Source organism: Palaemon carinicauda, chromosome 11 (assembly GCF_036898095.1).
Source record: "Palaemon carinicauda isolate YSFRI2023 chromosome 11, ASM3689809v2, whole genome shotgun sequence".
In the NCBI taxonomy this organism is placed as follows: Eukaryota; Metazoa; Arthropoda; class Malacostraca; order Decapoda; family Palaemonidae; genus Palaemon; species Palaemon carinicauda.
Genome location: NC_090735.1, coordinates 117,008,449 through 117,033,448, shown reverse-complemented (window position 1 = coordinate 117,033,448; position 25,000 = coordinate 117,008,449). Strand labels below are relative to the sequence as shown.

Genomic DNA, 25,000 nt, shown 5'->3' with positions numbered 1-25,000 from the left:
TGATAAATACCGAGTATTCATAGTCCTTGAATGAAGTCTATTCCAGTTGGTAATGATTATGGGTGTGGCACTTCGCCCCCTCTGCTTTGAATTTTTTCACACAAGGTCATATAGCATTTCTTGATTACTATAGTTAATAAAAACATTGGAAGTAATTATTGTTGTTGTTGCTGCTGTTGTTGTTGTTGCTGTTGTTGTTGTTATTCTTGCTTGGTGGTGCTGGTGAATTTATAATCACAGGTGGGATTTCAGATAGTAATTTTTTCTAAGGTTAGAGAGAGAGAGAGAGAGAGAGAGAGAGAGAGAGAGAGAGAGAGAGAGAGAGAGAGAGGACCATTGGGATATTACTGGAAAGAAGGGAAATACATGTGTTGCTAAAGGAACGAGAATAAGCTCAATCCAACATCAGCTTTACACACAAAGGCATCACGAAAGACAGAGGCTCTAATTTCAACCAGAATTTTCCTGGACTTGGTAGCTACAAAGAAAGGACATTCAACCTTTGCAGGCAGAACAATAGAAATGACCTCGATCCAAGAGCTCCCTTCAGTCAACTACTTTCCTGGCTTCCTCCCTCAGAGAGAGAGAGAGAGAGAGAGAGAGAGAGAGATTTCTCCAGGGGAGTGGTCTTTGTACTGTCTTTACGTTTCCCAAAAAAGATTTATTCAAGAAACGTCTAATGTATTCATAATCACACGTACGTCGAGAGTCAGCGGTGAGATCGCAGTGATATAACATTATCTAACCTTATGATCTCTCTCTCTCTCTCTCTCTCTCTCTCTCTCTCTCTCTCTCTCTCTCTCTTTTTTTTTAAGCTTGTAACGTGGACATATCAATCTCGGCTAAATACTGAGGAACCCACGTTTAATTTTGGATTTGGCCGAGTAAAGGACGGATTTGGGAGTCTTTCCTTAAAAATACATTATGCCTCTGTTGGGGAAAACAGCTAGTTCTGAGAGAGAGAGAGAGAGAGAGAGAGAGAGAGAGAGAGAGAGAGGAGAGAGAGAGAGAGAGAGAGAGAATTTCTTGATTAGTCTCCTGGTCACAGTGTACACCTTTATGACCTACTTGAAAAAAATGTGAGGGCCTACACGATGCAAACCTCCCGTTGTCGAAGCCTAACCATTAACTGAATGTCTCTCTTTAGCTTCAAATGTACAGTATGTTCGTGATCTTCTTCGGTTGCCGTCTAAAGAATTTCACACAATGGACCTAAATCCAAAGTAGTGCTAATTGTAAAAGAAAAAAAAAATCAACATTAATCAAAAATATTTCCTCATTAGTTATTAACGAGATTTCCCACTGGGTCATGATTATAGTTTTGGATATAGTCATATTGTAAAAATACATCACTAACTAGTTTTACGAAATAGTTGCATACTATTACAGATGTTAGAGATGTTCTTTATGGTTTGAGAGTAAAATATATTTTTCTTTCTTAATTTTCCTTCTTCCGGTTTCTCAAACACCATTCATCTAGCTTACAGTTCGTGAATAATTTAACTGGTAATTTTCTGTGAGATTATTTGACTTCCCTTTCGTTCCTGTTTAATCTAAAGCCACTTATTTAATTATTTACATTATTTTTTCCATGCTATTCAATTTAATAAACTCGAGAATTTACTTTGAGCGATTCTCCAAAAGAAGTCTCCAGAATAAATTACAGTTTGTTCAAATATCATCTTTACACTTAACTCTTTTAATTGGTATATACTATTAGTCTCTCCTTTCATGAGTTTATTTAATACTTCATCTCTTTAATTAAAGCTAAAAGCAAACGTAAACTAGCGGGGCACTCAATAGAGTTTGCCTACACAAAGGCACGCAGTCTTATTGTACTCTTACCTCCAATGCGTACTTGTATTTGATGTATTTTCTTCAAAATCTAATGCATTTTTTCTTGGATCATACCCCACATGTTCACCAAGTTTCGTTGAAATAGGTTCGGTAGTTATTTTGCAAAATGTTGTTAAAAAATAAAAATTAAACTAACAAAATATTTGTCATTTACTTAACATTGCGGCTATTTTCAAAGTACTGGTTCGTAATTGTACTTTGATGTGCCCTATTCAAAATGTTACAGATTTACCCAACATGACTACTAAGTTTGGTCAAAATCTGTATCGTACTTTTTGTGTAAAGTTGTTCATAAGTCAAATAGATAAACTAAACAGACAGGGGTGAATAAATACTCATGGCGAAGGTAATTAGAACAACTGTTTATGATGTTTTTGTAACCCAAAGTTTTTCTATTCCTATTTATTTCATTAAATGTCTACATAATATATAATGTTGAACATACATCCAATTTCTTTTTAATATTTATATGTTTAACCAGGCAGTGTTCTATCATGCTTGATGTGGTTGTTTATAGAAATCTATTTGAACAAATTGAGTTTCAACCGAACCTCATATTGCCTTTTACATATTGAGTAATTTTGTCCCCATTTGAGCAGGTCAGAGCTTCTACTCAACCTAATTTCTCTGTTCTTTTGCAGGACTTTGATGGCAACAAATCCGTCAATATCAAATCAGTCAAGCCGCTCGAACTAGTCCGCAAGATGGCGGATGATATCCAAACTTTGCTTACATCGAAGAGGAACGCCTTGCAGGTTCGTAGTTCAAGTTGTATGAATAGAGGGTAATTTGGGTAACCCAATCACTGTATCGTCTACCATACTTTATTTTCAAAATTCATTTTGTTCACTTCAACTGTCTATCCAGCCTTCTTCCATCACATATATATTTTCTCCCACCCTACATAAATGATGGTATTCATAATTGAAGATTGCCTCTAAACAACACTGCCTCAACGATGCTCTTACTCAAAGGCTGACAAATCTAAAGATAACATCACAAGTACATATATTTCCGAAGTTTTTCAGTTCTCGCATACATTCAGGCCCTCTATTTCATTTTTTCTTAAAGTCTTTTTTTCTCTCTTACGATTCTTGTAAAATTTTCATTTTGAAAACCAAAGTTTTTATGAATTTTCGTGATGTTTCACATGGATATCATTTTTTTCACTAGAATCACTTAGGTATTCTGCATTTTCCTGTCTCATATCATAATAAAACATTGATTTCATGACCAAAGGGAGCATAATGGAATTTTGTTCCAGAATCTCTCTCTCTCTCTCTCTCTCTCTCTCTCTCTCTCTCTCTCTCTCTCTCTCTCTCTCTTCTAAATTATGTTTTCAGAAACACAGTGAAATGCCTGAAATAGATTTAGAGCCGTAAAATTACTGCCGTTTTAGTTAACATTTTTACTCTAGGGAAAAAAATCGTCTAAATACTTTCGCTGACCTTGATAGGAATTCATACATTGCAATGAATTTGCCTGCTGTGATTTTGTTGATTAATTTTAGAAGTATACAGAGAAGATGATATTAATTATATGCAATGGTTCAATTTGAAAATACTTTCCCCGAATACTATCTTAAATCTTATATGCAAGATCAGATGACCGCTCAGTTAATTTCCCATGGATCGCATTGCGATTTGCATATACTTAGTCGAGTAGGATTTCTTACGTCACTATAACTCATATTTATTTTCCCTTTATAAAATCTATAGCACATAACCAGTTCATTCGCAGCACCATAGCTTCTGTAACTTGGTCTACCACTGTCTTGGGTTAGAGTTCTCTTGCTTGAGGGTACACTCTCGCACACTATTCTATCTTATTTCTCTTCCTCTTGTTATGTTAAAGTTTACATAGTTTATATAGGATATTTATTTTATTGTTGTTACTCTTCTTAAAATATTTTACTTTTCCTTTTTTCCTTTCCTCACTGGGCTATTTTCCCTGTTGGAGACACTTGGGTTTATAGCATCCTGCTTTACAAACTAGGGTTGTAGCTTAACAAGTAATAATAATAATGATAATAATAATGATAATAATAATAATAATAATAATAATAATAATAATAATAATAATAATAATAATAATAATAATAATATTCGCAAACTAACCCCCGCAGAAAATAGTCGACCACCTGGAAGACGCGACCACAACTTCCCTGTGGAGTGACGACCTGACCCTCAACAAGTCCCGCCCCCTCCTGATGAAGAACCTCGACCCCCGCAACGCCTCCCACGAGATGATCTACGACGAGAGGCTTGGCGTGGAAGTGCGGTACAACCAGTCGGGAATCCATGTGCCTTTGGAAGTGTATGAAGGATGTGAGTTGTGGTTTTGGACGTTTTTGAATCTTATGAAGTTATGAAATTATGAAATTAGTAGTAATTTATTTTATTAATTTCTTTTTCTCTGAAGCCACTATATTCAGTATTTTTTAATGAGACGCATTTGCACCGACTCGCAACGGTGCCCTTTTAGCTCGGAAAAGTTTCCTGATCGCTGATTGGTTAGAATTATCTTGTTCAACCAATCGGCGATCAGGAAACTTTTCCGAGCTAAAACGGCACCCCTGCGAGTCGGTGCAAATCTGCCTCACTAAAAGGAATTGACTTTAGTGACATATATTATATATATATATATATATATATATATATATATATATATATATATATGTATATATATATACATATATATAAACATATATATATATATACATATATATATATATATATATATATATATATATATATATATATAAATATATAAATGTGTGTGTATATTAATATATACATGTGTGTGTATAGTTCATACACACACACACACACACACATACATATATATATATATATATATATATATATATATATATATATGAGAGTGTGTGTTTGTATGTGTGTATACGTATTATGTGATTTTTTCATACATATGTATATATGATACAGCTCCTCACATTCTATTAGAAATTATCAATGTTTATTACTGAAGTATTTCATCTTATCTATTCATCTATTTTTTCCTTTTTAGACATTTGCAGTATCGATTCTATATCCTTGATTATGCTTTACTCTCTCTCGGGTTTAGTGATGTATTTTTAGTAAAGTTTTTCTTTATGTCAAGCAAAATCGTTTAAAATAATAATGAAAACATTTAATTTCCTTAAACAGGAATATTTTATCACCTCCGCTGGCAATATAATTTCAATGCAGTGTTGAATATTCAGAAAATAGCCATTGCAGTCCATTCATAAAAAATACAACTTTGTAAGTTCTATTTTTTTTCTATTCGAAGGAAATATTGTGAAATCTATATCATAGCTTAAACTATTGCTTGAATTCCCTTTGCATCTGAACGTAGCCCAATTTCCTGTTCCTTTTTTCCCTTTTTCTTGCTGAATATTCTTTCGTCTGCTTATAATATTCCCAGGAAAAGTTTTAAGTGTTGTGAAGAATCCTGAAAAAAGTTCCCTAGAGTTTTCAGGTCGGGAGAAGGGCTTTTAGGATATCTTTCCCACAAGAGGAATTATTTTCTTCTTCTTCTCTCTCTCTCTCTCTCTCTCTCTCTCTCTCTCTCTCTCTCTCTCTCTCTCTCTCTCTCTCTCTCAGTTGTATGTTTTGTATTCTGAATATTATTATACTTCACTGTTTAAGGTATAACTTATAACTATGATAATTATGTAATCAAGAAAGTTTAATGTATTCTTTTAAATGCTAATTTACGCCATGGGTAAAAAAAGGTATAAATCATAGACTTTCTTTTTCAAATTTTATCAAATTTGTGCACCGTTGCTCTTCATTAGGACACTATTTTCAAACGCATATTATATGAAAACAGTTACACACAAAACTTCAATCACACAGCCCTGCGTACACACACATACCCACTGTATTTTCATATATAAGAATATTTATGAATATATGATGTTCATAATGATGTTCTTCTACACACACACACATATATATGTATATATATATATATATATATATATATATATATATATATTTATATATATATATATACACATATATATGTATATATATATATATATATATATATATATATATATATATATATGTTTATATATACATATGTATATTTATAAGTGTATATATACATATATATATATAAATAGGTAGATAGATAGATAGATAGCTAGATAGATAGATATAAATTTTTTAATTCTTTCATTATACCGTTGTTTCGAGTAATGTTCTGTTGTCTGGTCTTCAGCTGTGGAACTAAATTAAACCCCTGGCACCGTCTTTCAGTTAGTTGTTTGTGCTTGTTACATAAGTTTTTTTATAATTCTTGCAATCCATTGCATTCAGATCTTCCCACACTGTACTATCCCATACGATTAGGAAGACCATTCTACAATTTAGTCACAGCTGGAATAAAGCTAATAGAATACTATCTAGTATTTTGCCTCATGATAAAGGAATGACTGCTAAAATTAACTGCATACCTAACACTACGCACTGGATGGTGCAGTCTGGAAAGTTCTAAATACAAAGGATGGTCTGAATTATGAAAAATCTTATACAATATGGCAAAATAAACTAACTGAATGGCGGTGCCAGAGATTGGTATCCCAATCAGGAATAAGAAATTAACAGACCGCTAGTTCTATCTAAGAAATCAAGCTGAGCATTAGAAGCTGAAGACCAGACAAACAAATACTCCAAACAAGGTTGAAGGATACATTAAAAACCTTTCCTTAGGCTACTTAGGGAAGTGAACTCTTTGGTAAAAATTTGATTTTGAAAATATCATGTTGCAATGCAGTGGAATGCTATACATGATCTAAATGAATTACTTAAGTTCCGTTAAGGTTTAAGGAATGAGAGAGAGAGAGAGAGAGAGAGAGAGAGAGAGAGAGAGAGAGAGAGAGAGAGAGAGAGTGTGTGTGTGTAAGGTGAGTATCTTCCAGTTATTCAGTAACTCAAATTACGATAGAATCCATTAAGCTTTCCATACTGGTTACTCAACTGTCTACTTTGGAATTTTTCAGTCATAATTTCCTTAGGTTGAATAACTTTAATTTTGCACAAATTCATTTACTATAAGGATTTTTAATTAAACTGAGATTATCAAATAAAATTATTCAGGAATTTGTATAAATGGTAAGTTTTGGGAAGGTCCAATAATCTAATGTAAAAGGACGTTAAAATTTATTTACAGCTTTGAAATTAGTGTGATGATGCACATGTAGGTAGATTCACACATCGTCAACACACACCTATTTAGGACCACACGAACAAACACATACACACATAAATACACAATCACGCCCACTTTATCTTTTTAGAAAAATTAACATTCCGTTGCAAAGATTTATTTAATCTAAAAACAAGTACATCAATGATGTTAGATTTTCTGGCTAGTAGTATTTTATTTTTATTTTTAAGGTACAGAGTCAACTTAGAGTATTTCAGTCATGTTCAGCGCATTTGGATAATAACTGCTCTTAAATTCATAGTTCTGAATATATTTGGAATATCAAATAGGGAACATCCCACATTTAGCATTCAAAGAACTATATAGAAAACTTTGAATTCCCCACTACGTTTTATATAAATTTTCAAAGTAGAGTAGAACTGGGTAGTTATATTCTCTCTCTCTCTCTCTCTCTCTCTCTCTCTCTCTCTCTCTCTCTCTCTCTCTCTCTCTCTCTCTCTCTCTCTCTCTCTCTCTAATGGAATAAAAGATGTAGTGTACAACTACTGAACATACCATTAATTTTTGTACTTGTTATTTGCAAATAGGAACCTACATATAGGTACAGTAATTATGAACGCAAAGAAGAATGTTTTGGGAGTTTGACTTAAGGCTTCAAACTTGACGAAATTGCAAATGGGATTTGACTTGATATTGAGGTTTCATTGATAGAATTTTTTTTTTTATTGTATACCAAAGGTGATCGTAGTCAGGAATATCAAGAGAACAAAATTCACCTTTAAAGAACAAGAGGTAAACTTAAGAGATTTTTTCAGAATACATTTCCCCCTGAAGGTTTACCGTGGTAGCTGACCTTTGTGCATATTTATCTCTGTTGTAGGGTTATGGGCCAACATCAGGGAGCATAGGGAACAGGGTATGTGTACAGTCTCCTTCCTCGGGGGCACAGCATTTGTGGCGTTCTCACCTCACAATTCCGCCTTTTAGAGTTGTTTCAAAATTGAAACGGTCGACGGTGTAATCTTACATCTCTGATTGAACTATTCGATAATATTTGAGTAATTGGTTAAGGATGAAATCAGGAAAGGGATATTAATGGTGGAATAATCTTGTTAATGTTTCTCTGAAATCATACGATTAATTAAGTTGGTGAGAACTCCAGTGGTGCCTGAGGAAGAGCATTCAGATTTTTAGTAGGGTAGACCCCCACCGTCCCATCAACCCCTCCAGTACCTCTTAATAACCCAGAAAAAAGCTAATCCTTGTGTTTGTGGTGTGAAAACAAAAAAAGTATACTTTTGGAAATTATTGCTTTTAGAGATTTCTTTCTATTAACAAGGGCAGATTTTCTCTGGTACATGTAACTACCCTTATTCAAGCCCCTTTTAAACATGCAAGAAGCTGTATAGAGGTAGAATTCTTCAGAGACACTTTGCGCACCCATTTGAAAGACTCGAAGTCATATAGGTCGGTGATGATTATATTTGCCTATTGATTTGACCACCACAGCTATCAAATAATTAGGTTCCAAGGTCGTTCTACAGCCAAAATTTATGTGATTTATCACTTTAAGACATCATGACCGGAATTGTATGTTTTTTTTTAAGTTAACAGAAAGTAAATTTCTTTGAATGTTATGGAAATTTCTATTTCTATTCCATGCTGTTTTGTTAAAATTACCTCTGTTAAGTTATTGGTACCATAACCAGCATTTTGACAAACGTCCATAAGCTCTCTTTGAAAAATATTGTAATTTTAACAGATGCAAACAAAATGTTAGATATTTACTATATTTTCCCATATTATCTCGTCCCTCAAGATTAAATTCGGGAAGCAGTTAGTTTATTTAGATACCACGAAGTATGGCCTTTAATTTTAGATAAAGAAAATTCTAACACACGTTGATATGTATTTACCATTACTGATGGTATTTTTTCAACTATGTTACGATTTCATCCTTGGCATTCTCGTCAGATGTTGTTAAATCTGATTTCTCTGAAATGAAAAGCACATTAAATAGAAATTTCAAGCTGATATGGTTAACAAAACATCATTACATGTATAATTATTCAAATAATGACCCACAAACTTTTCTTGATATCAAATTAACTTAATTATAACACTAAATTCTCAAAGGAACATTTATTTGATGATAACTACTCCTTGGCCAAAATTCAAACCTATTCATAAAAATCAGAACATAACAACACAGTATATTTTAAACCACTGAGCTATCAAAAAAGTTCACGGATTTAAAAGTCTTTTGCCCTGTTTTGTTGCGATTCTAAGGAATGGCTTCTAATCCTTACTTGGGTGAAGCACTTACCGTTAATATAATTTCCCTTTGGATATTCACTTCCATGATCAAGTGCATTTTATATCAAAATTGTGTGTGGCTCAAATTTTTAATGCGTTAAAGTCATATGTGCTTGTGACAAAACCTTACATAAATATGTGCACGCAATTTTCTTAGCGGTTTGAGTGCCTCTTTATGTACGTATAAGGTACTAATTTTTGATAAATATCCATTGCATAGGTAATCTACGCACTACATATGTGTCCCAAATTTCTGCATTTTTATATATATAGATATTATAAGCTCATGTCACACAGTTATTCAATGGCACAAATTACAGTTGTTGTTGAAAGCAGACAATTGGATTTTAGTTGGCATGGAGTTAAGACTACTTTTATTAGCGCATTTTTAATTTTGGACTTGATTGGCCAAAGGTTAAACATTGTTTAAAGATAGTTTCATCACAAAAAGTAATCTATTTATATTCATTCGGTTTCAAATCAGCTGTGATTCATACATCCGCAGTTCTGCGATTGAAAATACACTTAAAAATTTTTATATAAAAAATGGTAAAAATCTGGCAACATTTATTCCAGGATTTTTACCTTTTTAAAAACGGTTATATTGACGTAAAAGAGTGATGTTACGATCAAAACCCCGTAAAAGATAATAACAAAGCAAGGTAACATTACGGTCGCCTGTATTTTACTGAAATGCGGTCGAGAACAGTATATTTTCAAGGAGAATTACATACAAAAATTACGTTTTTTTTTAACAATGTATACTTGTTTCCGCATTGAAAATTAAGTTTCTTGTAAGGCGATGGCTGTTACCTATCCTTTTAAAAGTCCGAAAAAAAATAAGTTAAACAACCAAATCGAGCTTTCAATGGGTTCTACGTTCCATTCTTGTCTGAAGAATGACTGCCTGCAGCTTCGTGTTAACCCACATGACCCTTCATTAACAAATAACCTGTCTTGAGTGTAGATTTGCTTCCAGACTCCAACATCTACCTCGTTTCCTGACTTGGCCCTTTCGAGATACAAAAAAGGATAGTTTGCCTGAGAGAAACTCACGTGGATTCCTAGAGGTGTTTTGTGACTTATGCTAATCTTACAGGGGACACGGCCTGTAGCCTGAACTTATTTGCTTCTTATTTTCATCATTGCTTTTATTTCATGTTTGATACAATGTCGGGTTATGAATTGATTTCATTGGTTATGCCATAGTTTCATTTATGGGTGATATTCATTTGATTATATATGATTTATGTTGAAATATTTATGCATCATCCACTAAAGGGTAATGGTCATTTCGTGAAGATAACTCTGTTAAGACATTTAACTGCGTTACGCAGCTGATTACTTTATTTCATTTGTATTACCATCACAAATACACCCGTGATATTATTGACTCATTTATTATGCTTTAAATGAGAAGAAATAACCTTCAAGTACAGTTGAGGTTACACAGTTTCCCCTAATCTTTAGAGAAGTGAGTAGTCTTAGTTACAGACAGAACTAACATCGGAAGCGAAATGCCCAGCATCGCATTAAAAAAGGAGACAGTAATTACTTTCCAGACTTTCTATCTCTGTCTTATTCATGTCTTCCTGTCTTCCTGACTTCAATCAGATTGCACGCTAACCAAGGAGAGGACATCCCCTTGATTCGCCTTTACTTTTTTTTTTTTTTAGTTTCTTCTAGGTAATCACTCGTATCTAGAAAGATAAGAGGGGACATCCCCCCACCCCTCTTCTCTCTCTTTCTCTCGTTTGCCTCAATTTCATATCACCCTTCAAAATCGTCAACAGCAGGCCATGTTTAGATCGCTAGTCAGTCTGTCAGCCACGCTCCTGCTTAATTAAAAAGTGGTTAAGGAAAGGGACTTTTTTATGTCCAACTTAGCTGAAATTTATTCAGAAGTTTTGAAAGGTTTTTTTACCGCTAACGTTCCAAAACGTATATTTCTAACATTCATCAACTCACTGAGAGCGGAGACGTTATAAGTTACTATTCAGGCTCATTTCTATATCGGTTTTATTGACCGAAAACAGACCCAAGATTAGACCACAGTTTTGTACGTCACGAAAGACAGGACCATAACTCTGTTACACGAGATCGTTGAAAACAAATTTCTGGTCAGGATTTTTACTCAAGCAAAACCACATATATTTTATAACCAAAATATTGTTTCTTCTAAAATATGAATCTGACTGGACTGAATAATTTTTTTCGGTGATTATTTTATTTTGAAAGAAATTTTCCAAAATATATATGAATAATCATTGCACTGCGATTTTCTGTTATTTTTGCATCACTCAGTCGAGCAGAAAAAGAGCCAATTTAACATTTAAATGAATATTGTATCGAACGATTTGTTTCAGCTTAGAAATTTTATAATCTATTTTCTACGATACCATTGGTTAACCTACACACAGTTATTACTTTAGGTTCATTCCGAAATTAAAATAGTTTAGAAAAAGATGTTTTGCTGTTCCATCATCTAGCGTATAATTTTCAAAATTTGTTGTCAACAATTCGAAAAAGGTAGAATTAGTTTCAGGTTAATTTTTAATTGTAACTAATAGCGTGAGTGGCATTATACACATACAGACCTCGCGGCTGAAGGGAAATTCTTCCTCCAATGAAACAATATCTCTTCCTCAACAGAGGAGTGAGGCTAACTGAAAACGAAGGACTCTCGGAACTTGTGTGGCTGCGAAAAGAAAAAACAAATTTACGAACAAAATTATTATATGTTTTTGTTATGAGATATATATGCCTTGTGCATGCATATTTATTTGGCAAAAAAAGTCTTTGAAAGTGCTTGTTGGTCATCACTAAAGTGCAATTCTATCAAAGAAAAATATATTAACAGGAAGTAATTTCAGCCGTTTCAAAGTTACAGTTTGAAGTAACGAAGAAACTGTTATCTGATATTGATATATAATTGCTTTTGATATTTACTTTCACATGCGTTCATAAATTAGTAATAAAACTTAGGAAAACATCTGACGACTTCCTTAGAAAAAGTTGATTTAATGTGACTCATCAAGAATAACAACTGGACGTAGTTTTGTCCTTTGTCCATACCTCGAACTGCATTGTAATTTCTCTGTTAGTGTGTATCAGTTCCAGGCCTAGTGGTAATAAATTTGAAACCCATTTCAAGATGGAATCAAATAGTCAATGGCAAAAAGTAACGTAACAAACCTAACTATTACCGGAAGGTGACGTTTTTTAGTAACTCCTACAAAAAAAAAAAAAAAAAAAAAAAAGTGACGTATCCGAAGGCTGAAATGAATTATCTGTTGAGAACCTTTTCAATTACTTGAAAGAGAGAAAAAAAAATCACGCTGGTCGGTTAAATGGTGAACATAAGACTAAGATCACTCAATTTAAGGAAAAGAGCTTCTGGTAATATAATGCAAAAACACAGACAGATGGTGGCTTTTCAAGATGCGCTTTCAGATGATTCTACTTACCAGCTGCAACTCGACCTTCACCTTCATGGCTAGAGGCTATTACATGTTAAACATAAAGGCATTGAAGGGTTTAGTGTTTAAAACACTTGATCTGAATTTGGTTGAAAGTGCTGTCAAGTGATTGATCATTCTCCATGGAATGTTTTACAATTTTTCTCATATACGATACAAGCTAATCATGTATCATCAATAATAGAATTCAAGAAACATAAATAACAAAGGTTCAGGTCACCATGGCTGGTTATATTGATATCAATTGTTCCAGCTTCGTCCATCTATTCATCATTTCAGTTGTTCATTTGCTAAGTTACAACTTAACTCAGATAATACAAATTTCCAGATTACAGTATATAAAGGCATCTATATTAAATTTTCTATTGTAATATTTGTTGTTTATTTAACGCGATCCTCAACATTTTATTTTTCATCCGACGGAGGATTCGTTGATTTTTTGTATGCATATTAAAAATGTAAAATTACAAATTCGATTGTTTTCCGATCAAGCACGGCTGAACTGAATGCAATTAATTTTTCAAATTATTTAGTAAATTATTTTGCATATGCTTCATTGTGGAGTAACCTGAGATTTTTCCTTACTAAGTCAATACTACTAACGGTATTTTGTTTGTTTCACTTGGTTTGAATTAAACAATAATTAACTTTTTGGGGGATTAGCGTATTTTATGAGCTAATTCTCAGTCAAAATTAGCGCCCAGTGCATATATTTTTATTATTTGCGTAGAAGGGTTATTTTTATATTTATTTAGTCAATGACTACTTGGTAAGACTTAATTTTAAATCAATATCTAGATTTTTGTGATCCATACCAGATTTTTACCTTTTCTATTTTTCATTGAAACTTTGAAATATTTTTTTTAATTATGAAAATTTTGACGCATTGCTCTGAGAACCCTCAAAGCGAGATAAAAACCAAGCTAAAAGTGACATTTTAAAGAAGGCTCAGTTATGCATCCCTAAAATTTCAATCAGATCCAGAAATTCTAAATGGATTGGAGTGGTCGGCGACCGTCGACCAAGTGTTCAGGGAGAACTTCGAAAGAGATCCGACATTGATGTGGCAATACTTCGGGGCACAGACGGGCTTCATGCGAGTCTACCCTGCAACTAGGTAGGTCTGCCTGACCTCTCTTCAGTATTATTATTATTATTATTATTATTATTATTATTATTATTACTCCTACTTGCTAAGCTATAACCCTAGTTTGAAAAGCAGGATGCTATAAGCCCAGCAGCTCTAACAGGGAAAATAGCCCAGTGAGGAAAGGAAACAAGGAAAATAAAATAAAATGTTGTGAACCATGTTGAGATCACCAGGCGACGACAGGAATAAAGATCTGAATTTTAAGAGCAATGTTCAATAGGACAAACAACTCCATTTTCTAGCCCATATTCTAAAAAGATGAGAAAATGTATTAGAAGGCTGGGGTTATGGGTGAGCCACGAAGGAATTAATCGGGAAAGACAAGCAGAAGGATCATAATTACAAGTAGAGTGGGCTTAAGAAATATGAACAAATTAATCCTCATAATTGACAGGAATAAATGGTTAGTTTGGACATGAGTTTCCTTATGACTCATCTAATAGATACGTTGTATTTTCAGCTGGAAAGTACCGCATAATCTAATAGACCTATACGACGCCCGCATTCGGCCGTGGTATGTCCAAGGATCCGTCCCGCCAAAGGATATGATAATTTTGATGGACAGGTATGTTACTCAGAAGAATATTTTCTTTATGTTTTTATCCTTGTGATAATATAGATATTACACAGACCTTTTTACTTTAAATACCTTCAGCACCAATAGCTCTTATGTTTTTATTTTCAGGGTCACAAGTTATAACGTTGACAGACAAGCTTATGAAATTCGTAAAATCCTATATGGACGGTAAAAATTCCATGAGGAAATCTTAAATTGATAAGATTTATAATGGGCGAACAGATTTTTAATATGTTACTAGCTATACGATTTAAATATAAAACACTAATGATTTGTTTCGATGATAAGGTATTTTCATCATGTTGCAAAATAAAAAAAAAAATGATTCAATGTTTTTACGATAGTGTAATGTTGCAAAATTAACATGTTTGATCAAGTATTTTTATGCTAGCACAATGTTGCAAAATAAACGAATTTGATTAAGTATTTTTTGCTAGCACAATATTGCAAAATAAACAAATTTGATTAAGTATTTTTTGCTAGCACAATGTTGCAAAATTGAATTAGAAATTAAGTATTTTATGCCAGCACAAAGCTGCAAAATAAACAAATTTGATTAAGTATTTTTATGCCAGTGCAACGTTTCAAAATAAACAAATTTAACAAGTATTTTTATGCCAGCGCAATGTTGCAAAAAAAAAAATGATTATTTGTTGTTATTCCAGTTCAGTGTTACAAAGCAAATAAATTTGATTAAGTAATATTTCTCCAGCGCAGTGTTATCAAATACAAAAAATTACCAAGTATTTTCATGCCAGGGCAATGTTGCGAAATTAAAATTTTTATTAAGTATTGTTACACCAGCGCAATGTTGGAATATAAACCAATTTGATTAAACATTTCTACGCCAGCGCAATGTTGCAGAATAAGAAAATTTTCTTATGTATTCTTATGCTGGCGCAATGTTGCAAAATAAACAAATTTTATTAAGTATTTTTTACCAGCACAGTGCTATAAAAAAATAATCAAGTATTTTTTCGCCAGCGAAGTGTTGCAAAATAAACAAATTTGATTAAGAATTTTTCCGCAAGCGAAGTGTTACATGATAAACAAAATTCTATTAGGTAGTTTCATGCCCGCGCAATTCTACAGAATAGACAAATTTGATTAAGTATTTTTATGCCAGTGCAATATTGCTAAATAAACTAATTTGATTAAGTATTTTTCCGCCAATGCAATGTTGCCAAATAAACAAATTTAATTAAGTATTTTTACGCCAGCGCAATGCTGTAAAATAAACAAATTAAATCGAATATTACCTAAGTTAACCTTCATTAACCTGGAACAGGACATTCCATCTGCTTTGGGGATTCGTGTTCTCCCTAATTGACCTCGTTTCCTTAACGACTGGCGTAAAAATAATCAATTGATGTACCATATCATATTCCATAGCCATTTGACATACAGTACGCCTGATATAGATACGCTACGTTTTTATTGCCTTCATTTTGAAACTGTAGTTAATAAATTTCCACATATATTTTATTTTTTTTTATAGAAGTGGCAGCGTGCATGGGCAGACTTTTTCCATCATGAAGTGGGCTGTGAAGACTCTTATCGACACATTAGGGGAAAATGATTTCGTAAATGTAGCGGCTGTGAGTATTAGGTTACTTAAAATATTTCTTTGTAATATTTCTTTGTAATTAAGTTGTTTTTTTATTCTTATACACTGTTGAAAATTACATCAACCGTTTTTTCTTTCAACTTTTACTTTATCTCTAGTAAAGTGATAATTGGCCGAGAACAATCAGTTTCAATATTATTAATTCTTCTTAATGTAGCGTATTCAAGTTATGATTTTTATAGCAGTAACTTTTAAAAGTGATTTTTTTTATGTTCCTTATTAAACGATAACCCTTTCATGTATTTGATTGAACTTGTTTTTGAAGGAAGAAGAACATGGCTATATTACGGCCATATACAGATGAAAGTGCAGATTATACATTACATACATAAGTGAGAAATGGAAGTCTATCAGAGGCCAACTACTAATCGTCTCCATAGCAGTGTTTATATTTCAACTTGTTCAAAATCCCCAAACAACTGAGACCTCAGTAAAGAAGCAATTAATGATACACAGTTTCGTTGAAGTTTATATATAACGGATTTTGAGCGAAGCGAAAAATCTATTTTTGGGTGAGATGGCCATGTCGTCCTGATGGAAGTTCCTATAGGGTAGCTTCCTAGGGTATATTACAACTACGGCGATATTCCCAGAGAATTTACCTTAAGGTACCAGAATTCTAACTCCTGGAGCGAGTATCCCTCGTGAAAGGGATATCGCGACATATCAGAGGACGTATTCTAGACACGTCACATGGCAATCTACGACCTGAACAGAGATTCGTCTCGTAGGAGGGAGATTGACGAGATACGAATTCGGGAAAGAAAAAGGGGAGCCGCTCCCAAGGCTTCCCTATCCCCCGATTCGTATGCGTGCCTGGCGCCAATCCTGGCGCCATCTGTATTCCTTGTAGCGTACACGAGGTGCTACAGATACTGTATGTAGGGAGGGGTCCTACAGCCCTTTCTTAGAAAGGCAAGGGCGGGTCCATCAGGACGACATGGCCATCTCACCCAAAAATAGATTTTTCGCTTCGCTCAAAATCCGTTTTTTGGGCTCAAGCCATGTCGTCCTGATGGAAGTGTACCAGAGCATTACTGTATCTGTGGATTCTCAGAACGTGCCGTACTCCCCGGAGGTAATTTTTTCCCGGTCGACTAGACCTAGAGACCTAAGATGTTACCGTTATACATCTTTTCAACTAACTATAAACTATGTTAGAGCTTCCTGCCCCCTACAGGGAAGAGTCCTACTAGACTCTGGAAAAGTCTCGAAGAGTACATATATCTATGTACGAATACCAGGCAAGCTAATATAGTGGTCTCGCCCTATATTAAGTAAAGCATAGTTTGTAAAGGACCACTGCGTCAATATGAAATATCGACCAGTTTTCCGCAGAATACTTGTATTGGACAAAGGTTTTATATCCGCATAGGAGGAAAACCAATGCAACATAGCTTGCATAAAGGAACAATTCTATTAGAATTATCCCAGATAAGGTACATAGAATGAATGCTCAATTATACCAGTAAATTGACACAGGTGAAGGAGACGCAAGGTTCTCAAGAACCAGATTATTGACAGGCAATAAATAGACAGGTTAACCACAATTATATATATATATATATATATATATATATAAGAAGAGGATAACCCAAAACTTTAAGCATAAGTATGATAGTAAACAGGGCTTGTTTGTCTGAAAGAAAAACATTAGATGCCACTTTTAAGATACCGAGGTATCAAAGTCATAAAAGCCTGTATTACAAATCAATGACATTAGCGTTAGAAACGCTCGGCACACATGTCTGCACTTATGCTAGGTTCACCTTCGGAAATGGAACAGTCTGGATGGGCAACACAGTGCCCTCACTTATTTTGTAGTACAGTATGTAACTACACACTCACCCTGGAATTAATCGTCCCAATTAAGACCACTGTTCCTCGCAGAGTTAAACAGTAGGGTTAACACCGCGACCCACTGCTACCACAGATCTCTTTTAGTTCCTCTACTTGCTTCGCATAGTGGCGAAAGAACACTCTGGAAGACTTCCAGCCAGTGTATGAATGGAGATGTTCAAAATCCATGCAATTAAAGAAATTTAAGAATGAGGCAACTTTCCTCGGATCGTGACCTGCGGGTGTATTGTCAGGATCCGCTCTGCGAATAAAATATGTGATTTTCGCTCTGAGTTGATTCAGAGATAAATTTGAGCCTGATGTTTCTCCCCTGAATAGTTGACCACCCTTGAAGTCTGAAGTTCTATGAAGATAGACCTTTAGGCATTCTACTGGACATAGAGATGCATCTTCTTTCAGAGGGCAGATTCTCCAGGGACCCCACCTGTTGGTGGGTAACTCATTCTTGGCGAGAAACGTAGGATCCGGAAACAGGTTCAGTTCTTCCCCATCCAGGAACTGAACACGACCTGCCTCTCTCGAGAGGCTACAATCTTACTAACCCTGGCCCCGGACGCGAGTGCAAATTAGGAAAATAACTTTTTGTGTCAAATCCTTTAACGCACATTCTTCATTGCTCAACAGAGAAGCGAAATGAAGAACTTGTCTAAAGACCATGAAATGGGCTTTGGAGGTGCTGAAGGTCTGAGCCTAGCACAGGCTTTCGGGACTTTATTAAAGATCTCGTTACCTAGGTCGACCTGGAAGGCATATAGAATGGGTCTTGTCAAAGCAGACTTACACGCTGAAATCGTGTTCGCTGCCAACCCTTGACCATGGAGGTGGGGAAAAAAGATAAGCAGAAGTCTGTCAAGATCTCCTGCGGAATCTTCGCCTTGACAAGAGGCCACCCATTTTCTCCAAGATGACTCATATTGCCTTCTAGTAGATTTGCATTTATATTCCTCAATGAAGTCTATACTGGCTTTCGAAATCCCGAAACGCTTTCTCACCGCTAGGGAGAGAAAATCATGAACTGCAGGGTCCGGGTTTTCTGTAATGAAGCGCAGACAGTTGACTTCTGGACTCGCTGGGTCAGAACTGGATCTGGTAGTGGTACAAACTTCAGCTACAGTTCCAATGCCAGGAGGAACCACACGCTGTTCGGCCACTTGTGGGCCACTATTGCCGCTACCCTTTGAAGGATCTCAGTTTGTTGAGGACCCTCAACAGAAGGTTGTGAGGAGGGAACAGATAAATCTTGGACCATCTGTTCCAGTCGAGGGACATCGCGTCCACTGCTTCCGCTAAGGGGTCCTCGTACGGGGCACGTACAGGGGCAACTTCTTGTTGTCTTTCGTCGCAAAGAGGTCTATCTGCAGTTCTGGGACTGATTCAGAATGAAGGAGAATGATCCTGCGTCTAAGGACCATTCTGACTCTATCGGTGTGAACCTGGATAGAGCGTCCGCTGTCACATTGCGGACTCCTTGAAGGTGAACTGCCGACAGGTACCACTTCTTCTTTTCCGCCAATCGGAAGACGGCCAACATCACCTGGTTGAGAGGTGGTGACCTCGATCCTTGTCGATTCAAGTATCTTACAACTACCTCGCTGTCTATTACCACTTTATGTGGAACGAATGACGCGGGGAGACTTTCTTTAAGGTAAGGAGCACTGCCCTAGCTTCGAGAAAGTTTTATGAGAAAGGTCTTGAATAGCCTGGACCAAGTCCCCTGGACTTTTTTCCGATGAGAGTGACCTCCCCATCCCTCCTTTGAGGCGTCTGAGTGAATCGTCACCGACGGGGGAGGTGGCTGAAGAAGAACCTGACTTCTTTAGATGTCTGGCTTGGGACCAAGGCCTGAGAAGAGTACTTAGCCGAAGCGGCTGGTCTTCTCAGATCTCTTCACGCGTTTGATGCATAACTTCTCCAAACTCCGATTGCATCCTTTAGCTGTGCTCTTAGCACTGGGTCTGTCACCGAAGCAAACTGGAGAGAGCGCAGTACTCTCTCCTGCTCGTGTCTTGATATCCTTTCGGAATCTTGAAGTCTCTTGACAGAACCCGCTATCTCCTTCCTTTTCTTCGCTGGGGTGGAGAAACGGTGTGACAAAAGGTCCCAGTGGATCTTACCCACTGGAACTTTTGAGATGGAGAAAGTCGAGACTTTTTCTGTTGATCTTGAAGCCTAGGTACTCTAGGAACTGGATCACTGACTGGAAGCTTGCAAGCATTCTGTCTCGGATGCTGCCCACACCAACCAGTCGTCCAGGTAGGCTACTACCTGAATTCCCTTTAGGCGAAATTGTTTGAGAGCTACGCTCGCAAGCTTCGTAAAAATCCTTGGGGCTATGTTTAGCCCGAATGGCATGGCTCCGAAGGCGTATAGTCTTCGCTGTAGCCTGAACCCTAGGTAGGGGGAGAGTCGATGGCTAATTGGAATGTGCCAGTAGGCGTCTGACAAGTCTATAGAGACAGAATATGCCCTCTTGGGCAGTAAGGTCCTTATGTGTTGCAGTGTTAGCATTTTGAATTTGCAATTCACTATGAACTTGTTAAGTGGCGACAAGTCCAGAATGACTCTGAGCTCTTCCGAGTCTTTCTTGGGAACACAAAACAGCCTCCCTTAGAAATTGATGGGCTTCACCCTTTTTCTCCAACCGTTCTTGAACGTACTCCTCCATAACGGGGGTGGAGTGTTGGAAAAACCGAAGGTACGGGGGTGGAGTGCTGTACCAGCTCCCGCCCAATCCATTCTTGAGTAGGCTGTGGGCCCAGGGATCGAAGGTCCACCGATCCCGAAATTTCAGAAGTCTCCCTCCTACCGGTATCACCTCACTTGGACTGCCGTCCTGAGGTCTTGCCTTCCTGACCACGACCACCCCTGAATCCCCTTCCCCTTGAGGGGCGTCTAGACGAGCCTCTGGCTGCTCCTCTAGGCTTTGCTCGGAAGGAAGTAGACTGCCCTTCGAACGCTGGGGTGAATGCCGTGGACTGTGTCGACACGGCCTGGGGTACCCACTGAAAGGTGGTCGGGGTTTGTGCCACGATCTGGGGCACTGGGGCAATGGCAATTGCAGTTGCTGTTGCTGTCTAAGAGGCTTGGCTGGCCGAGACGGTAGCCTAGTCCTCATAGTCTTCCTCTTTGGTTGAGGACCCTCATCCGGGGAAGACTTTCTTTTGATAGCCAGGTCCCACTTCTGGAGAAGGTTTCTATTCTCCAAGGTGGCTTTATCAAAAACTTCTTTGACCAAGTCGGTAGGGAAAAAGGTCTTTTCCCCAAATGTTGGAGGAGATTAGTTTCTTTAGCTCGTGCCTCACTGTAGCCGAGGTAAACACGAACTCCCTACAAGCTCTCCTTGCCTTGACGAAGCCATAAAGGTCCTTCGTCACTGTGGCCAGATGAGGCTTGGCCACTACCATGAACATTTCATGGACCTTGGGGTCACTTGCCATCGTCTCGAGAGTAGTCTGAAGAGACATTGAGGCAGTCAGTCTTTCTTTTGTATCGAACTCACTTCGCAAAAGAAAGTCAGACAGCTTAGGGAGGTCCTTGCCGAACTGACGTCCGGCAATATCAGCCTCCAACTTTCCCACTTAGAACGTAAGATGGACGTCCTTCCAATCTTTGTGGTCCATAGGCAGGGCCAGCGACAAGGGTTTACACTCCTCTAGGGAGGGGCAAGACTTGCCGGCCTCGATTGCTTTTAGTACAGCCAGAAACCCTTTCTGTAAAAGGGGGAAGGCTCTAGTAGGCGAGGACACAAAGGAAGGGAGCTTCCTATTCAATGCAGCTACCTTTGAGTTAGAGAAGCCCCTCTCTTTCATCGAAGATGAAAGTAGAGCTTGAGCCTTAGCATGGTCATCACTATGACCTCCTTCGGCTCTGCCTCCTCCTTTGAAGCTGGTTCCTTCCTCAGCCGGACATAACAGTCCGGATATGGTGCCTTGCTGGGCCAGAATTCCACCCTCCAGGGGAACTGAGCCCAGCATATCCGAGATGACGATCTTTCCAGTCGTCATCGACATGTGCTCAGCATACCTCCATGGGTTAGCATCCGAGCACAAAGGAAGGTCTTTCACATTGAGCTTTTCTGGGGCCCATGTGATTCTGCAAGGCACTGCATTCGCAGTTCCATTGCAGCCGCCTTCTCCTGATTCTCCTTCTGCATTTGTTGGATCATTCCAACAATAGAAGAGAGGGCCTGTCCCAGCTCTACTGGGAGACCGGCCGATGTAGAGGGGCTTGAACTTCATCCTGGGCTTCTGCAAGGAGGTCTTCCTCCTGACACCCGTCCACATCAGATATCCTGTCATTTAGCTGGATGTCTTGCATCGCGACCGCGACTTCAGCATCCACCTGGATCTGAACTTAGGGGATCTCCTCTTGAGGCTGGGGAATCACTGCATCAGCTGATGCCTTAGGGAAAAGATACGCCCTCATCTTCTCACTTGGAAGATAAGGGCCAGAAGTGTACTTTTGGAAGCCCCTTACCCAGGTACGAAGCTTCTTCCTAGCTATTTAAATGTCTCATTAATCAGGTTAGTGCACACAGTACATACCTGAGGGTCCCAATACCGGAGATCATCCTTGGAGACAGCGTATGCTGCGTGTCTCCTACAAAACTCATGTCCGCAGAGGTTCTTGCTGCTGACATTGCAGAAAGCACTTCCCCACTTCGGAGTGTCCTTCTGTAAAGAGAAGAAATTTCCATGAGTATCAAGTGAACTATGTATCACTGGATATGCATAGTATAGCATAACAATTCAGAAATTAAAGACACACACTTGTGTTTCCCTCACAACCCATTGCTGCAGCCTTCCAGATAATAAAATCAAAATGGTTTATCTCTACTAGAGTAACCAATGCAAAGTTTCCAGAGGAAACAGGTGGAGCTCACACCTAGGCAATGATTTTAAAATCCGGGATAATAGACAGGGAAGAACTCTGCTTCTTGTCTGAAGGCAACAGCAAAGGGCCGTGCAAGAAAACACAATAGTGTTAGAAGATACAGTGCTGTACCTAAACTTTTACTATAGTTTTCTTCTTACTGTATATGCTATACAGAAGAATACTAGTACAGTATAGGAGGATGTGTGCCGGCCTGCCTTTGCCGGCCGGCACACACCACAATTAGCTTTAAAGTATACTACTTAACAGCTATAGGGCGGCAGCCCTCTGGTTCAAATGCCTGTGCCGGCGGCAGCAGCTGCCGGCCAGCAACAGCCAGTGTTGGCCGGCAATGATTGCCGGCCAGCAACTACACAAGGTAGTACCCAGCTGCCGGCCACACTCTTGGTGGCCGGCAGACAAGGACTGACATAAGCCGGCCGGCAAAGGTACAAGACCGATGCCAGCCGGCAGCAAAAGAACCAGAAGACTACACCTGCCCGGCTGCCGGCCTCATAGGCCGGCAGCCGGGACAGGTACAGCACTAGAAGAAAATAGAATGGATGCCGGGATAAGAGTGTACACAACCCCCCAAGCCCGGCAACCGAAAGAGTGCATATAAGGAAGGGGAGAAACTTAATTCAGGCTTCCTTGACCAATGCCGTCCGGCTCTGCCGGCAGGCATGGATGAGGGACCAAGAGAGGTCCGGGCAGCACTCGAAAACATAAGACCCTTGCCGTCCAGCATCTCTGCCGGCCGGCAATGGGCTTAGTCAATTCCATATCCCAACCTATACTAGGTCCAGAAGTAGAATGACATACAGTACAGTAATACCCCTGCCGGCCAGCTCTGCCGGCCGGCAAGGTACAGTACAGTAATGGCTAGGCCATTACGGAGATAGAGGGGGAAGGGACAAGAGGGTCCTGCCAACCTTGCTTTAGTGACAGATCACCCGCAGCCAAGAACTTTGTCTTAGCCTAAGGGAGATCTAAGGGAAAGGGCCAGCGCAGTAGTATAATACCTGCCAGCTTCCAGAGCACCAAAGCAAGGAAGGCGTTGCTACTCCCAAGGGAAGATTTATCCTCCCCGAGAACAGCAACAGGCCTTAGTCTGGTCGATCACACAAGAAGGAATCATAACTACAGAAACCTTCGATAGTGACCTAAGGGAGCTAAGCTCCCTTTGTAAGTGTTAGGTCAGCGAGGGAGACTTTGCCCCAAGCCAAACAACACGGACTCAGACTAAAAACTCTGTTGTTCTGTCCCTCTTTGAACCAGACTCTGCTGGAACAGGAAGGTACAGTAACACCCTAGTATAGTTTTATCGAAAATAAATTCGGAAAAAACCACTTGGGGATAAGCCCAAGGCTTAAACAGAGGGAAAGGGATTGCATACCTTCTCCGAAGAAAAGAAAGCAACCAGGGAGTATAATAAAGTATACTAAGGCTCCATAAGCAATTAGCCTAGGCACCAAGAGAATCGATTACCTAATTCACCGAAACTCTCACGTATACAATCTTGGAAATATTCCACACAGTCTAAAATGTATAAAATATAGCCTAAAGCTTCAATAAAATTTTAATTACACTCGGAAAAACCAAAATCATGCATTAAGTACTAGGACCAAACGACTAGGCTACATGGCCTAGCGTAGGCCAGAATGGCGAATACTTCGCCAAATAATACTAAGCACGAAAGGAAATCCTATGTAAAGCTAAATAGCTAAAATTTATTAAGCAAAACAACCAGGAATGTCACTCTGACTAACTAATTTATACCTAGCGAGTGACAGTGTCCAGGACACCTCTGGTAGGCTACGGCTCTTGTATCAAAGATTAATCCTATTAATCACTCAAAATTTTACCAATAGCCTACATTTATACATAACAGACACTATACTCAACTTATCCGAGGCCAACGAAGACGAGGAAGCCATGAAAAGCTGAATAAATCCAAGATTTGCGAGAAAAACAGGAAAAAACACCGAGTTGTTAAGCTACGCAAAAAGGAATACAGATGGTGCCAGGATTGGCGCCAGGCACGCATACGAATCGGGGGATAGGGAAGCCTTGGGAGCGGC

At 37.9% G+C, this 25,000-nt stretch overlaps 1 protein-coding gene across 3 annotated transcripts in view; it reads left to right on the top strand.

Moving 5' to 3' along the window:
- Positions 1–25,000, top strand: part of LOC137649761 (voltage-dependent calcium channel subunit alpha-2/delta-1-like) — a 197,077-nt gene that overhangs the window by 143,047 nt on the left and 29,030 nt on the right. For 2 of the 3 annotated variants that reach the window (XM_068382706.1, XM_068382705.1), the window contains exons 3-8: positions 2,499–2,612; positions 3,983–4,184; positions 7,919–7,954; positions 13,812–13,950; positions 14,444–14,548; positions 16,059–16,158. In XM_068382706.1, coding sequence (XP_068238807.1) covers positions 2,499–2,612; positions 3,983–4,184; positions 7,919–7,954; positions 13,812–13,950; positions 14,444–14,548; positions 16,059–16,158 — 696 coding nt within the window. The remainder of the gene's footprint in view (positions 1–2,498; positions 2,613–3,982; positions 4,185–7,918; positions 7,955–13,811; positions 13,951–14,443; positions 14,549–16,058; positions 16,159–25,000) is intronic. The other variant, XM_068382707.1, reaches the window with a different exon arrangement.